Source organism: Emydura macquarii, unplaced genomic scaffold (assembly GCF_026122565.2).
Source record: "Emydura macquarii macquarii isolate MOO-44397 ecotype Brisbane River unplaced genomic scaffold, CSIRO-AGI_Emac_v2 contig_924, whole genome shotgun sequence".
NCBI lineage: Eukaryota > Metazoa > Chordata > Testudines > Chelidae > Emydura > Emydura macquarii.
In genome coordinates this window covers 117,665-132,306 of record NW_027131061.1, presented here as the reverse complement: position 1 = coordinate 132,306, position 14,642 = coordinate 117,665, and the positions used below count along the sequence as shown (strand labels likewise).

General features: G+C 39.3%; 1 protein-coding gene across 1 annotated transcript in view; it reads left to right on the top strand.

The window, feature by feature from the left end:
• Window positions 1-14,642, top strand: part of COL9A1 (collagen type IX alpha 1 chain) — a 102,470-nt gene that overhangs the window by 34,595 nt on the left and 53,233 nt on the right. Inside the window, exons 11-15 of the mRNA XM_067543605.1 lie at window positions 1,995-2,048; window positions 2,664-2,699; window positions 10,689-10,712; window positions 10,999-11,052; window positions 13,392-13,445. Coding sequence (XP_067399706.1) covers window positions 1,995-2,048; window positions 2,664-2,699; window positions 10,689-10,712; window positions 10,999-11,052; window positions 13,392-13,445 — 222 coding nt within the window. The remainder of the gene's footprint in view (window positions 1-1,994; window positions 2,049-2,663; window positions 2,700-10,688; window positions 10,713-10,998; window positions 11,053-13,391; window positions 13,446-14,642) is intronic.

The window sequence follows — 14,642 nt, the reverse complement described above, 5'->3', positions numbered from 1 at the left end:
AATACTGTCCTACTTCATCCTTAAAGTGCTGGGCCAGTTCTGATTTCTCTAATCTTGTTTTTCTTTTAAAAATTATTCTACTGCCAGTTATAATAAACTGAACAAAAAATACTGCACAGTAATTGTCCATAATGACCATGTAAGCTGCAGAAAGTAAATTAGCAGGGGAAAAAAAGCTTTTTGGGTCACATACTGAATTATTAGAAACTCACAAAAAGGAAAATATTGGACAAACATAAAAGCAAAGTTTTTGTGATAGATTTCTTGAATTATTAAGCCACATAAAATGATTAAAACTTTGAGAACAAATTAATCCTTCCTGAACTCCTAGTTATAATATTATCATTGCTATTTTTAGTCAGGGAGGCAAGCATGGCTCAAGGGCCAAATCATGGCCCAACCTGTGTCAGCCACATAGCTCTGTAATTCAGGCGATAGTCTCAGTGCAGAATCTGCCTGGCTATTTCATTTAGATTGAGGCAGCCACATAGCATTCCCCAGAGGCTGAGTTTATGATTCTGCCTTCCCTGATTGCCATGTGTGAACATTAGGAAGCTGGAGGGGATAACAGAGGGGAGGCCTACTCCAATGTTTCAGTGTGGTATGGGGGTCAGTTCCTCATTGGCTGAGTGACAGTCAGGGACACTAAATGGATTAGTGTGGCCTACAGAATGATGTCATGGCTGACGTGGCCTCAGTAGAGTTGCTAGTCTGGGGAAAAGGGGGTCATCGACCAAAGAATTCCTGTCCTTTCTCATTGCAATCAGAAGTAGCAAGGGAAGAGATCCTTTCTCAGAGTGCTATCACATACCATTGAGCCCTGCTCCCTATCCTATCTCCCTCAACAGTAACCTCCTCAGCTGGTGGGTGATAAATGGAGGTTACCCGAGTATCATGGGGTTAGGGTAACTGTTTTGCAGTTTAATGGCCTTCATTTGACCTTGGACTATCTAGCTGCTAGTGATGCATTCCAGTGTGCCTTGGTAGTGATTGATTTTTTTACTGTGTTGCAAGGTTTGTACAGAACTTGTTTTGGGAAGGAGAAGAGTGAGGAGTATATGCAGAGGGCTGCTCTGAGGAGTGGTTTGGGGAAGTCATTTGCATCATCTCCCTTCTTTCATAGAGCAGATGTGGCGCCTTTTCCCCTTTCCCAACTCTCTAGGCCTATTTTCTTGACTGGTCAGCTGGCATATGTAGCAAGTAAATGGGTGCCATGTGCCTTATTACCTACAAAGGGCTAGTATTTGGTCCAAAACAATTGTACCTCCTAGGGTACATTTTTAATACTATCAACAATAATCTATTTGGATGCCTGTGTGTAACTATAATTGAAGTCAATGACTCCTGACAATGCTTTAAAGTCAAAATATCCCTTATACGTATGGATAATATATACAGCATATGAACAGTATTTGTGTGGGTATAAATCTAATGTAATAGAGGCTTTTAGGGGACTGACTGACTATTAATATCCATATTCACATTGAGCTGAATATGGAGGGAAAGTTGGGGCCTTTCCTTCAGAGATCACCAAAAGTTCATTGTCTTTTTTACCTGATTTCAAACATTCAAGTAGCCTTTTGAGATGCAGTCCTGAAATTAGTTCGTTTTCCTTATGGACAACTGATTATGCAGGACAAACATAAAAATTTGACATTTTTATCATAAATCACAAAAGTTTATCTATCTAGCAATTTAGAAAATGTCTTTGATTTGGAGAAATTAAAGTAATCTGAGGTCACCTCTTCTTACTAACTGAAATTTAGACAAAATTATTATTGAAGGCAATATATCGCAGGTGATGATAATAGCCTCAAACTCTCATCTTTGGCAGAGTTTGGATATGGATTAGAATTTTGTAACTCAGCTCCATCGCTGTATCTAAATTATTTGCATTGTAAGACAATATCACAGTGTTTTATATTTTACAGAGTTTTCTGTTGTGGTTAACAAAAACGTGAGTTACATTAATTTGTGACATTTTTTTTCACAAGGGACTGACAGGCCCAGATGGATCGCTTGGCCCAGCTGGACCCCAAGGACAAAAGGTAAGAATAAAGTCAGTTATTAAGTCTTGGATGCATTTTTCACAGGCATATTTATAGACTTGTTGAGGGTAATGAGACTCTACAGTCTTTTCTAATTAGTGTGGAGCAGAATCCTGATCCAGTTGGACCCTCCTTCTGAGACACTGAGTGCCCTCAACTCCCATTGACTTCATTAGGAGTTGAAAGCACACAGCATCTCCCAGAGGTTGGTCAGCCCTTTGCATGATTGGGCCCTATAACAGCTGTTATCACCATACATAGCTAGAACTGTAGTTGCAAAACCTCAGTTAATCAACAATTCAAATGCAGGAACTTTCAACATAAGGACACAAATACAGAGCAACCAAAATGTTCTCTTCAAAAAACAAATCAAAGCTCTAATATTTATGGTCTGATTCCATATCCTTTTCTAAGTAGTTATCTCCCTTATATGTAGTTCTGCTGAAGTCAATAGGACTGCTTGATTAAGTGCTAGTCAAGGCGAGGAAGGGTTGCAGAAACTGTCCCTTAGTTTGTAGTCTTCAAGGGACAAGAACTGTATCTTCCTACATGTTGTATACAATACTAAGTATGGTATTATAACTTGAAAAATAATTATATTTTTATTATTTGCAGGGTGAACCTGGATTGCCTGGAGGCCGTGGACTTCCAGTAAGTCATGTACTTATTATAGTATAGACTTAAAATATTGATGTAAATTATTTTAATTACTAGATGGCATGATGGAAAACAAGAAAATCTTTGAATTTAGTTCTCAAGAAACTCTGTGGTAGTAGAGTAACACATGAACTAGCACTTTTATTTTTGCATTGATATGGTACAGATTCAGTTATTCAAAGGCATTTAAGGCACATTCTTCAGAAAATGGAGTGTCTAGTAGATGGAATTGACTTTTTTACAACCCCATTACAAAGAGCTCATTCAGAATAACGGATTTATCTTCATGCTGTAAAGAGAAGGAGTATTTCTGTGACTGGATCAAAGTTTTTGATAGTATTTTCTAACAATTTCTATCTGTTTTGTGGAAGTGCAAAAGAGCCCCCAGAAAGGGAAGCCCATGACTTACATGGGTATATTAGTTTAAAAAGGTTCATGTTTCCAGCTCCTTATCTCTACATAAGTTTAAAAGCTGGTCTGACTGAAGTATGAGTGCATGAGAGAGCTTTTTCTGTGCAGTTTGCTGGAGAAAGACACACAGCATAATCAGGGCCAGATTAACTCTCCTGTGGGCCAGAGGCTATTAGATTTTGTGGGGCCACCACACCACACTTGAGAAACAGGGATTTAAAACATCATCTCCCCCCCCCCCCCCCCATTCCCAAGAAGTTCTCCTGTGCTCTGCACTGCCCCCTTCCCCGGCGCTGCCCCATGCAAAGAGCAGTTGTGTCCCCCTCCCCTCCCCTTTTCTGGGCTGCCCCCTCCCCAGGAGCCCCCGTGCCCGCCCCCTGCTCGGGTCACAGGGGATCCCCCGGGCTTTCCCCCAGCTGTCCTTCCGCCCCGCGGCGTTGTGTTGCTACTGCCCTGCCGGGCTGTTCCATACAGGCGCGCCCCGCGCTGCCTGCCAGAGGCAGTGCCCTGCCCCGGCTCCAGGCAGGGAAGGTTCCGCAACCGGCTGCCCCGCGAGTGGGATCGGCGGCCAGGGCCGTCCGTAGAGGGGCCCGGGGCCAATCCGCTGGGCTCGCGCACTTGGGGATGTGGAAGCGCGGGGCCCAGTGGCATTTCTGCCCCATTGGCGGCAGCGCCCTGCGGGGGTGGGGGAGGTGTTCCACGACCCGTTTCCCGCTCTTCCTCTCTCCGCTGCTGGGGGTGCAGCGGGGTCCCGGGGAGCGGGAGTGACGGGGCAGATGCGCCTTAGCCGCCCAGTGGCGGGGGCCGAGCTTGACGGGCTCTGCCCCAGAGCCCCGCCTTTGGCTGCCTGGCCCCTGCGTGGCCACGGTCCCCGCGCCCAGGGCGGAGGCGGAGAAGCCGGGAGGAGCTTGCTCCTCGGACCGCGGGAGCTCTCGGTCGCCGGCAGCCAGTGAGCGCGGTCCCCCCAAAGCGCGGAGTCGGAGTGGTGGCCCCGATTCGCTCCCCCCTTAGCCCGAGGCCCTGGGCTGCTGCCCCTAAAGCCCCTGTGTTAATCCAGCCCTGAGCATAATGAGCGAAGAGGGTTTCAAAGGAAACTTCAGCTTTGAATTCAGAGAGGTTTGGAAGCTGAGAAGACGTGCCGAGTTCAGAACTGGAGAACTGGATGATTCTAGACACAGAGAAACTGAAATTGTAAAGGAAACCCTTAAGTAACTGGGAACTGAAACAACTGGAGGGTATCATGTTTTGATATATGACTTCAGGAAATTAGGATTGATTCTTCCCTAAAACTCGGACTGGAATTGTTGGTACTGAATATCAGGCATGATCTACTCCATCTTGATCCAGAACTCTAACCTTGACTGTGTATTTACATTTTTAACTGTGACCCATTAATATTTACTCTTATTTATATACGGAATCACTCAAAATGTCTAGGCATAACAGAAAACGTATTCCTTATCCTGAAGAGGTTACATTTTAAAAATGTTTAAATTTGCCGTACATCATTCCATGTGGATATATTCCTTTATTTTTCAAGGCTACATGTTCCTTAGCTGAAAATCTGAAACCTAGGACAATTAGAGAACAAACTTCTGACAGCTAGTGGGGTCTGTGTATCCATAAGCAAACTAACTGTAAATTACAGAAATAGCAAAACTGAAAGGGCTACTGAGGAGATTGAAAGGACTGGTTTTTTGGTTTTTTTTGGGGGGGGGGGGGAAGGGGGAGATGTAGGGGGAAGATTTGCCAGTTATTCAGCGAAGTAGCTGGTGAAATGATTGTATACGACAGTGGTTTGAATTAGCTGCAAATCTAAATAGATAGGATGAAGGAGACAGCTTTGGTTTGCCAGTTCTGTTACTCAGAGGTTCAGAAAGAAATGTGTATGAAGAGATTTACCACTTGAGGTGAAAAGTGATTATGGAAAATTGAAAGATGCATTAATGGAATTATTTCAACCTACAGTACATAGTAATGGAAGCTGGGCTGCATGCCTTGAGAAGATGTGAAACTCAGGGAAAGTATAAAATATTTTAAGTACATCCATAGGGAACCTGCAGAGAATGTTGGCTCCAAGACAGAATAACAGGAGAGCCTGTTGGAACGGTGGATGTCAGAAATGTCTAAAAAGGATTGCCCTGCCTTTGGAAGTGGAGGTGCTACTGTGGAAAAACATCAAGAATGCACCTCTATAAAGGAAGCCTCAGTTGTTCAACATGCCATGATTAGTGTCACCTCCATTAGGAGTGGAATTTATTTGGCTTATAAGAGCTCAGCTGGTCCTTGACAGGTTTGTACAGAACACAGGTTTTTCACATGCATAAACATTGTGTCTCCTGTGGGAAGACAGTGACTTAGAAACCATATTTGGGGGCTGTAAAAGTGATAAATTGATGTTACCAGAGTATCATGAGGATATGAGTCACTCTTCTGCAGTTCAATGGCCTTCATTTGACCTGGAACTTTCTAGGTGCTAGTGTTACATTTCACTGTGCCTTGGTAGTGCTTGATTTTTTTTTACTGCATTCCAAGCTATACTGCGTATGCCTAGTAGAACATGTATGGTAGTGTGGTTGGTAAACAGATCACTAATGTTGAAATGTGGGGTGGCAGATGATGTATATAAAGTTGTGACCTAGATCAGAAATATTAGTAATTATTCAGTCAAAGGAACTGCCTCTGGCCAGAAAGGATACTACTTTTCAGTAGTATCTCAGCAGGTATCATTTCATTGTGGGTAGGTAAAACAGGATATAGCAAATTGCCCATCCATTTAGTAAATGTGACTCTTGAGCCTCAGATTTTAGGAAGGGACAGTGTTTGGAGAACTTTTGGTGTTTGGGTGTTGGTGATCTGGCACCATGGTTATTAGCATGAGAGAGACAAATCAAGATAGAAAGAGTACTGCTCAGAATAAACCTCTCTGGGGAATTATATTCATGCAAGCTTCACGCTGAGTGAATGGAACTGAATGCTAGGGAGAATAGGGGAAATCACTGAAAATCTCCAAAAATAGCTAATACTAATGATCTTGACTTTAGTGAGATTAAATTGATTTCCCCCCGACCAATGGAACCTAAACTATAAACCAGGGAGTAAGTAGGGCCTCTAATTCTCACCTGCATGAACATTTTGAGAAACATGTACTGACCTTGTTTCATATTTCAGCCTTCTGAAACACTGGGGTTGTGTTAGATATCAGTTACCAGAAGTAGAATGAACATGCTACAAAAAAGGCATATTGGTTGCCGTGGTTAGATGAAAATCTGGATGCATTTGTCTTTATGAGCTGGTTTTCTGTACTGGATTCAGCCAGTGGCCTTTGGTGAGCAGAGTAGACCCCAGGTACTCAGCCACAGACTTATTTTCTCACAAAAACGGTAGCTTAAAACTCTTGAAATGCCATAAAATCAAAAACCTTGGTTACAACTGTTCATTGCCACTGCTTTTTACGACCTTTCCATGGGAGTTTTATCCAAGTTGGGACTGCAGGATTGGTCCCAATAGAAATTTTAAGCGCATGAACTTTTCACTCTTTCATACCCATCTTTCCTTTCTGTTTCTCTCACCTCTTCTGACTCTTCTTCTCTCTTTTCCATTTTTTCTTCTAATGTTTCCCCCCCCATCTCTTTAGTCCTTTTTATTCTTTCATCTTCTGTTCTTCTCTTTTGTGCCCTCCTTTCAAGAGCCACTTCCACAAAATTAGTGTAATACTTCAGATAACCACATAACCAAACTGACTGATTTCTCTACTCTGGTTCAGGTCTAGGAAGATGAGGCTACCAGCTTCAGTGCATATATAAGGCCTTTCAAATCTACAATATGTCAGAGATGCATTTTGTAGCAGTTGCAGATTTTAAGAGGATTTGCTTGTCATACAACATTTTAACTCTAATTTTTTATATTTACAATTGATTAAAGCCATCAGAGACTGTTTGGGACATATTTAGCCTGTAACTATAAAAATATTTCCATTTTACAGGAGCAGCAGTCACTTTACTTTGTTAAATGTTTTAATAAGCTTTAAGCAACAGATCCAAACCACTTACCATTATTTTTTTAATACCCAGGCTTCTGTTGCTCTAGAAATCAGAAGTTGGGGAAAATGCCAATTATCACATCAATTCAGCAGACTAAAATATTTTTAAATAAAATGAAGCTGTGAGATATATTCTGAAATACAATTATAATTATTAATTTGTAATAGTGGAATGTTCCATAGTTTACAGCCATTTGGAGATGTATTATAGTTTGCCTATGTTTTTATGCTCTAGTACCTGTTGCATTGTGACTATATACAGGCAAATGTGATAGACATTTCAAGCAGCATGGCTACAGGTTAATTTCTGCTCTGAAAATTATCTGGCTTTTGTTTTAAATATGGAACACTTATTTTCCTAGTTCCTTCCAAAGCTCTCTTTAAAAAGTGGCATTAAATTGTAATGTCCCCTTACTTTATTATTATTCCTCTGAGCCTTTTAAATCCCCCCAACATTCCCTCACCCTGTTGGGTACGTCACACCATCCCCTCTTTATATTTCCAAAACATGTTCAAATGCTCTATCCAGTGGACCAGTGGTTTGTTTTTTTTTACTCTTATAGTTCCACAGCCTGTAGCCTACTTTGCTGGTTCTGTTGCATGATCCTATTTCATTTTTACTCCCCTTACCTGCCTCCTCTTTGTTGGTTGGTGAACTCTAGCTGAAGATCTCAAAGAGGATCTGAGACTCTGGGTTTCAAAAAGGATGATATTTTAGATGAAGTCAAAGTATCACTTTCATTTCTTACAGATCTGTGAAATCTGTTTGCTCATATTTACAGAGGAAGAAAAACAAGTTTAAGCAGGATATGCAAGTTATGATATGCAGATGCTACTTGTAACAGAACTCTAAGAAAAATATATTGTACATCACAACATACAATGTCAAATAAGAAACTGAAATAGTGGAAATTTGAATGTTTGTATACAATTCCTAATCACAAATTAGATTTTGCTACCTGATGTTGTTCAGTAAAATAGATACCATTCTGTAGTAATTAGTCAATATTAAAAGACATGAAAAAAACTCATGTTTTCTATTCAAATGTAATACATTTTTTATCACATACAGTGAAATCTACCATAAGAACCAACTCCAATAGACATTTCCTGTCTCAAACAACCATTTCAAAGTATCCTCCAGGTTCCAGTGCAGTTTTGTACAATCATTAATTAAAGACCACCTCTTCTAAACAAGGCGGTTTGGGTAGTTATTTAAGACAAGATTCCCTGTATTGTGCATTCACTGCACAAGGCAAATATTTGGTAAAATATCCTGATTACTTGGTTATAAATATATTATACAATTTTGTTATACAAAGAGTGGAATTTTTGGAGACATCTAAGTGACATAGGAGCATTCTTGCCATTGAAAGTCAATGGGAGTTATGCTTCTAAGTCACTTAGGTGCTTTTAAAAATCTCACCCTAAACGTTTAGCATTTTTTCATATTATTTCTAAAACTCGGTGAACTTCACCCACTGGTGTCATGTTTGTCACAACGTTTTGTGTATGTATTGGAGTTCATGTTCTTAGCATCTGTTGAAAATTCTCCTGATTAAACCTCTCAAACCATTAACTTCTACCAGGCACCATCTGTGCTGAGAAGACATTGGATAAGATTTTGATCACAGTGAGAGTGGTGTAAATCTGGCCTGACTTCAGTTGAGTTAAGCCAACTCCATTTTGCTCTTTGGACACTGACTGGTATTTCCAATATTCAGTTCCTGTTTAAAGTGAGAGGTGAAGCAAAACACAAAAGCCAAAAGGCCAGAAACCTTTCCATTCTACAACAAAGGTCAGTGAATTAGTGAGGGATCTATTTCAGAGGCTCTGCCATTGTGGCAAGTAAGGCACTGCCTCATTTAGAAAAAGCAGAACATGAATCAGTATAAAATACATACCATTCGTCTCAATTCTATGCACCATTCATAAAAGGTAGACCTTTGAAATGAAGGATCCATATGGGGACAGTGCCCTAAGTTGGATCGTCCGATCCTGTAGGCAGCAATAGAAGCATGATTTCACTGAACAGCCTGGCACCTACTACCCAGCATTCAGAGGCAGTTTCAAAAGTAACCTTAGATAATAGGCACATGTTGAGCTAAGGCTAGTTACAGTATTGCACCTAAAATTTTGATCTAGAGGCACAATTATTTAAATAACATACAGTGGGTGGCCTTAAAAAGTTTCCTTTTATCTTTTTACCATTAGATCAGGTATAATAGGTATGACCAATTATTCCCTATTCTTAGAATTATTGCCTAGCCATAAAATGGTAAAATGAAACTTTTAAAGATAATCCACAAAATCTTCAGGTAAGTGATTTCTTTTCTCTGGAGGGTGATATATATTATGATATAGGACCTGACTGCAGGATATGTGCTGTCAGCATGTGACTAGGAGATATATGTGGAGGGGACATTTCATCCAAACACAAAATAATCAGGCATCCCCCAGTGTCCAACACTGCACCACAGTGTATGTTATATTTATCATGTAACATCTTTCAAATAAACTGAGTTAAAACATGTAAGAGTTAAATTATGCAGTTCTACAGTTAAATAACAGCAGAGAGAAAGAAAAGAGGTCTAGGCAAGGAAGAAAACTACTTTTTCATTAAAAAAGTAAAATGAAATTGTATTAGGTTATCAATATGTTTGAAATTCTTCACTCATTATACAAGTTCTTTTAAAGTTTCTCTGGAAATTACAGTTAGTGCACAATATACTGTGGCTTCTAAACACCACCCAACCCAGGTGGTTTATTTCCTAATACAGTCCCCGATCTTGCAAACACTTAGGCATGTGTGTAACTTTGCATCTGAGCTGTCCCAATGACTTCATTGGCACTAATTATCTGAATAAAGTTAAGCATATGCTTACACCGTTAGCAGGATTGGGGCTGAAACTTGCTATGGGGTATTTATTGTACCTAACAGGAAAAACAGCATTTGTTACTGGGACATATCTGAGTAAAATAATCAAGAACAACATGAATAGTAAATGTAAACAGGAGCAGCTCCTTGCTTCTCCTGCTCAACAAGAAGCAGTGGTTTAATGGCTTTAGAGACTTAAGAAGGCCTTGAAACAATTGAAATCTTTCTCTAATTTATTATTAACTACTACCCATGGAGAAGGAAATGACCATTCACGTGCCATCAAGGTGTATCTTTTGGCATAGGTCTCAATGCTTGATAAGTAGTTAAACCTATTAGCATTAGTTTTTTCATTCCTTTGCCAGTGCATATATTTTTGAATTGTGGATTGGGTTAGTAAAACAAAATTATTTTAATTACCTGCTGATATTAAGTATCTTATGATAACCTTTATACTAATTGGTGAATATCAGTTACAATTGCCAAAATGTCTAGTTATATCAAATGTCATGATAGTAAAGGAATATTATACTCTTCAGTTATTGAAGGAATTGCATTAATTTGTCACCTTACATGTTCCTACTCTTGGCATCCAACAAGATTAAATGTCAGAAAACGTAAATATTTGCTAACCAAATTTTTCTTCTTTCAGGGTAAGGGGCTTCTTGGACCACCAGTAAGTATCATTTTATACAATCCAAATACTGTGTGATTGCATAACAAATCAACGTAATAAAATGAAAAGACAGATTAATAATTTTGGCCCTAATGTTCTGTATCTATTCATATATATCATTTTTACAGCTAACATTTTAGGCCTTTAGATGTGCATAAGCATTTCTGAGGGCATAATTTGTCCCTTGTTGCTTTGGGGACATATTTGCTTATATACTAGGATATATCTCATACAGATGATTGTAAATAATGTATACATATTTCTTTCTCTTACTTGGTTATTGTAGGGTTCCCCTGGAATAGCAGGACTTCCTGGTGAAATAGGTCGTGTTGGTCCATCTGTGAGTACTGCATTATGTTTGCCAGTAATATGCATTTTCTCGCTGGCTGGAAGACATTGTGTAGAAAGAAATATAATTATTATACCATCCAAACATGGTTTAGTATATGAGAACACAAAAACATACATAAGTATTTCATTTGATTTTTTTTCCTGCTGTGGGAGGAGCAAGTTGGGGGAAATCTCGTCAGAAATAAACAATAATAGCACAAGGATATGGCCATCTGTAATAATAGAATGAAGTGTTTCATACAGTATTCCACACAAAAACCTTGTGCATTAAAGAATGCTAAAGATGCAAAGGGGGTCACTAAAAAGTTAGGAAATGGCAAAGTTAAGGTTGCCTGTAGAATGTTAACTTTGGCCCTAGTGTGTATACATTATGATAATCTTTTATTACATCATCACACACTGTTTTTCCCCAGAACCCCTGTCTCATGTTAGTGAATAAGGCAGTTGTTCAATATTTCTTTTTATCCTCATCATTCAGTGTGGCCCAATTTACTGTATATCAACCAACCCTGCCCTGATTGAGGATTTTTTTCTCTTTAATTATAGCCTTTTTATGGCACTGATCTCCAGAGTATCTGAGCACCTCAGAAACCTTATTAATTCATTTATTCTCTGGACACCTCTGTGAAGTCAGAAACGATTATTAGCCCCATTTTCAGAAGCAGAACTCAGAGCGAGATTAAGGGCTAGTTTGTACCATTTAGGTACATCCCATTCATTCACAGAGCCATGAGGATGGAGCAATCTCTGTAGTCTCCTGATACTTAGCACTTATACTTTACGTCTTCAGAGCTCTGTAGAGACATTATGGGTTACACTCTTCCCTGAATCAGAGGTGGTGCATTCGTAGGTAGACCAGAAAATAATTTATATCTCAGAATCATAATTCCTTCATTTGATCAGGAGTGGCAGGGGGGTGATGGAGTAAAGTACTTTACCCCTTTTTGTGGAATAGCTTATTTGCCACACTGTTCACCTAGCTACTCTGATCTGTGAATCACTTTTTCACATTGGTGGATACCAGGCAAATATTAGTAAGGACAGAATCAGCAAGTTGTCTTATTTTTGCTTCATATTTGAAATAAGACGTAAAACCATAGTTTTGGTTGTGAAAGAAAATAAGAAATAGATTTTAATATTTTTATTGAAGCAAACCAGCTGAAGAAGAGCTCCGTATAGCTCGAAAGCTTGTACCTTTCATCAACAGAAGTTGGTCCAAAAATATATATTACCTCACCTACCTTGTATCACTCATATCATGGGACCAACATGGCTACCACAACACTGTCAATCAAAACATAATAATTTTCAGCTTGGGCTTCAAATATCTAATTGTATTCTTTCTGACTTGTATATCCTTTCCAGTGATGAAGGTTCTTTATTCAGTCTTTAGCTGACAATTTTGTGGATGGCACGTGAGGCAGAATAGGATCTAGATTTCTTACAGTACTGTCTCCAATGACAACAGTAGTAAAATCTTGGTTTGGGGCCTGCTCCTGCTCCCAATAAAGATGATTGAAAAGTTCCCATTGGCTTCACAGTACAGGATTAAGCCCTTGTCCTTAAAGCAGATATGCCTTGAATACACACACAGAGCAAATAAGAGAGTGTCTGGTTTACACAATCGCTTTTCTCACTATAGTCATAATTTAACAGAGATGTATGCCATGCATGAGATGGAACGACAGAGAATTCCACAAGTAAAGGGACATAGTAATATATTGCCCCCCAAACATCTTGCATACTACTGTACTTGACAGTATTATTTCACCTGTTATTCCATAGAATTCTATCAAACAAAATGAAATGCTTTAGAGTTTAAATGAAATTTCTGTTGTGGTCTATAGCACTGAAAATGGCCATTTCATAGCAGATGTCATGTGATATCCTTTCACTGCCTATTACATTAGTACCAATGATACTGGCATGCTGTATGAAGTAAATAAAGTACTGGTGTTATTCGAGAAGATTCCTCAAGTAATGCATCTATTTATTTTAGGATTTTCTATCATACCTGTAATCATAGTATCTATATGCTTAAATAGTAAAAATAAGTCACATGTTGTTTGAGGATTACTCCACACTCTTAGGATAACTTTAAGCATATGACACAAGCAAATACAATCTCTCACCCATCTCGAGTTATTCTTATTCCTTGCACTCCACAACCAGAACAGTATTCTTGAAATTTGAGCTTTATTTTTCTAAGATTGGTTACTTAGCCTGTCCTTTTGTGGTTTCCTCACCTTTAGCTGCTGCAGGCCTGGATATATAGCAGTTTTGTAGATCATTGCCATGAATTAATTAAATGTATTCTAAAATATTTAGGGTGATGCTGGAAAGAGAGGTCCTCCAGGCCCACCAGGGCCCCCAGGGCCCAGAGTAAGTGATTATGCTTAATATATGCTAATGTTTGGGTAAATGTTGTGTCCCTGTGTAACCTATCATTTAAATCAGCTTCTGTACCAGATGGCTGGAGGAGAGCTAATGTGATGCTGAATTTTGAAAAAGGCTAGAGCCAATCCTGGCAATTACAGGCCAGTAAGCCTAACTTCAGTACCAGGCAAAAATTGGTTGAAACTATAGTAAAGAACAGAATTATCAGACACATAGATGAACATGATTTGTTGGGGAAGCGTCAACATGGCTTTTTTAAAGGGAAATTATGCCTTACCAATCTATTAGAATTCTTTGAGGGGGTCAACAAACCTGTGGACAAGGGTGATCCAGTGTATACAGTGTACTTAAAGTTTCAGAAAGCCTTTGACAGGTCCCTCACCAAAGGCTCTTAAGCAAAAGTAAGCAGTCATGAAATAAGAGGGGATGTCCTCTCATGGATCAGTAACAGGTTAAAAGATAGGGAACAAAGGGTTAGGAATAAATGGTCAGTTTTCAAAATGAAGAAAGGCAAATAGCGATGTCCCCCACAGATCTATAATGGAACCAGTGCTGTTCAACATATTCATAAGTGACATGGAAAAAAGGGTAAACAGTGAAGTGGCAAAATTTGCAGATGATATAAAACTCCTCAAGATAGTTAAGTCCAAAGCAGACTGTGAAGAGTTACAAAGGGATCTCACAAAACTGTTTGACTGGGCAACAAATGGCAGATAAAATTCAATTTTGATAAATGCAAAGTAATGCACATTGGAAAACATAATTCCAATTATACATAGAAAATGATGGAGTCTAAATTAGCTGATACTACTCAAAAAAGAGATCTTGGGGTCATTGCGGATTGTTCTCTGAAAACATCCACTCAGTGTACAGCGGCAGTCAAAAAAGCTAACAGAATGTTGAGAATCATTAGGAAAGGGATAGATAATAAGACAGAAAATATCGTATTACCTCTTTATAAATCCATGGTACGCCCGTATCTTGAATACTGTGTGCAGAGCTGGCCACCCCATCTCAAAAAAGATATATTAGAATTGGAAAAGGTACAGAGAAAGGCAGCAAAAGTGATCAGGGGAATGGAACAGATTCTGTATGAGGAGAGATTAAAAAGACAGACTTTTCAGCTTGGAAAAGAGATGACTAACAAGGGATATGACAGAGGTCTATAAAATCATGGGTGAT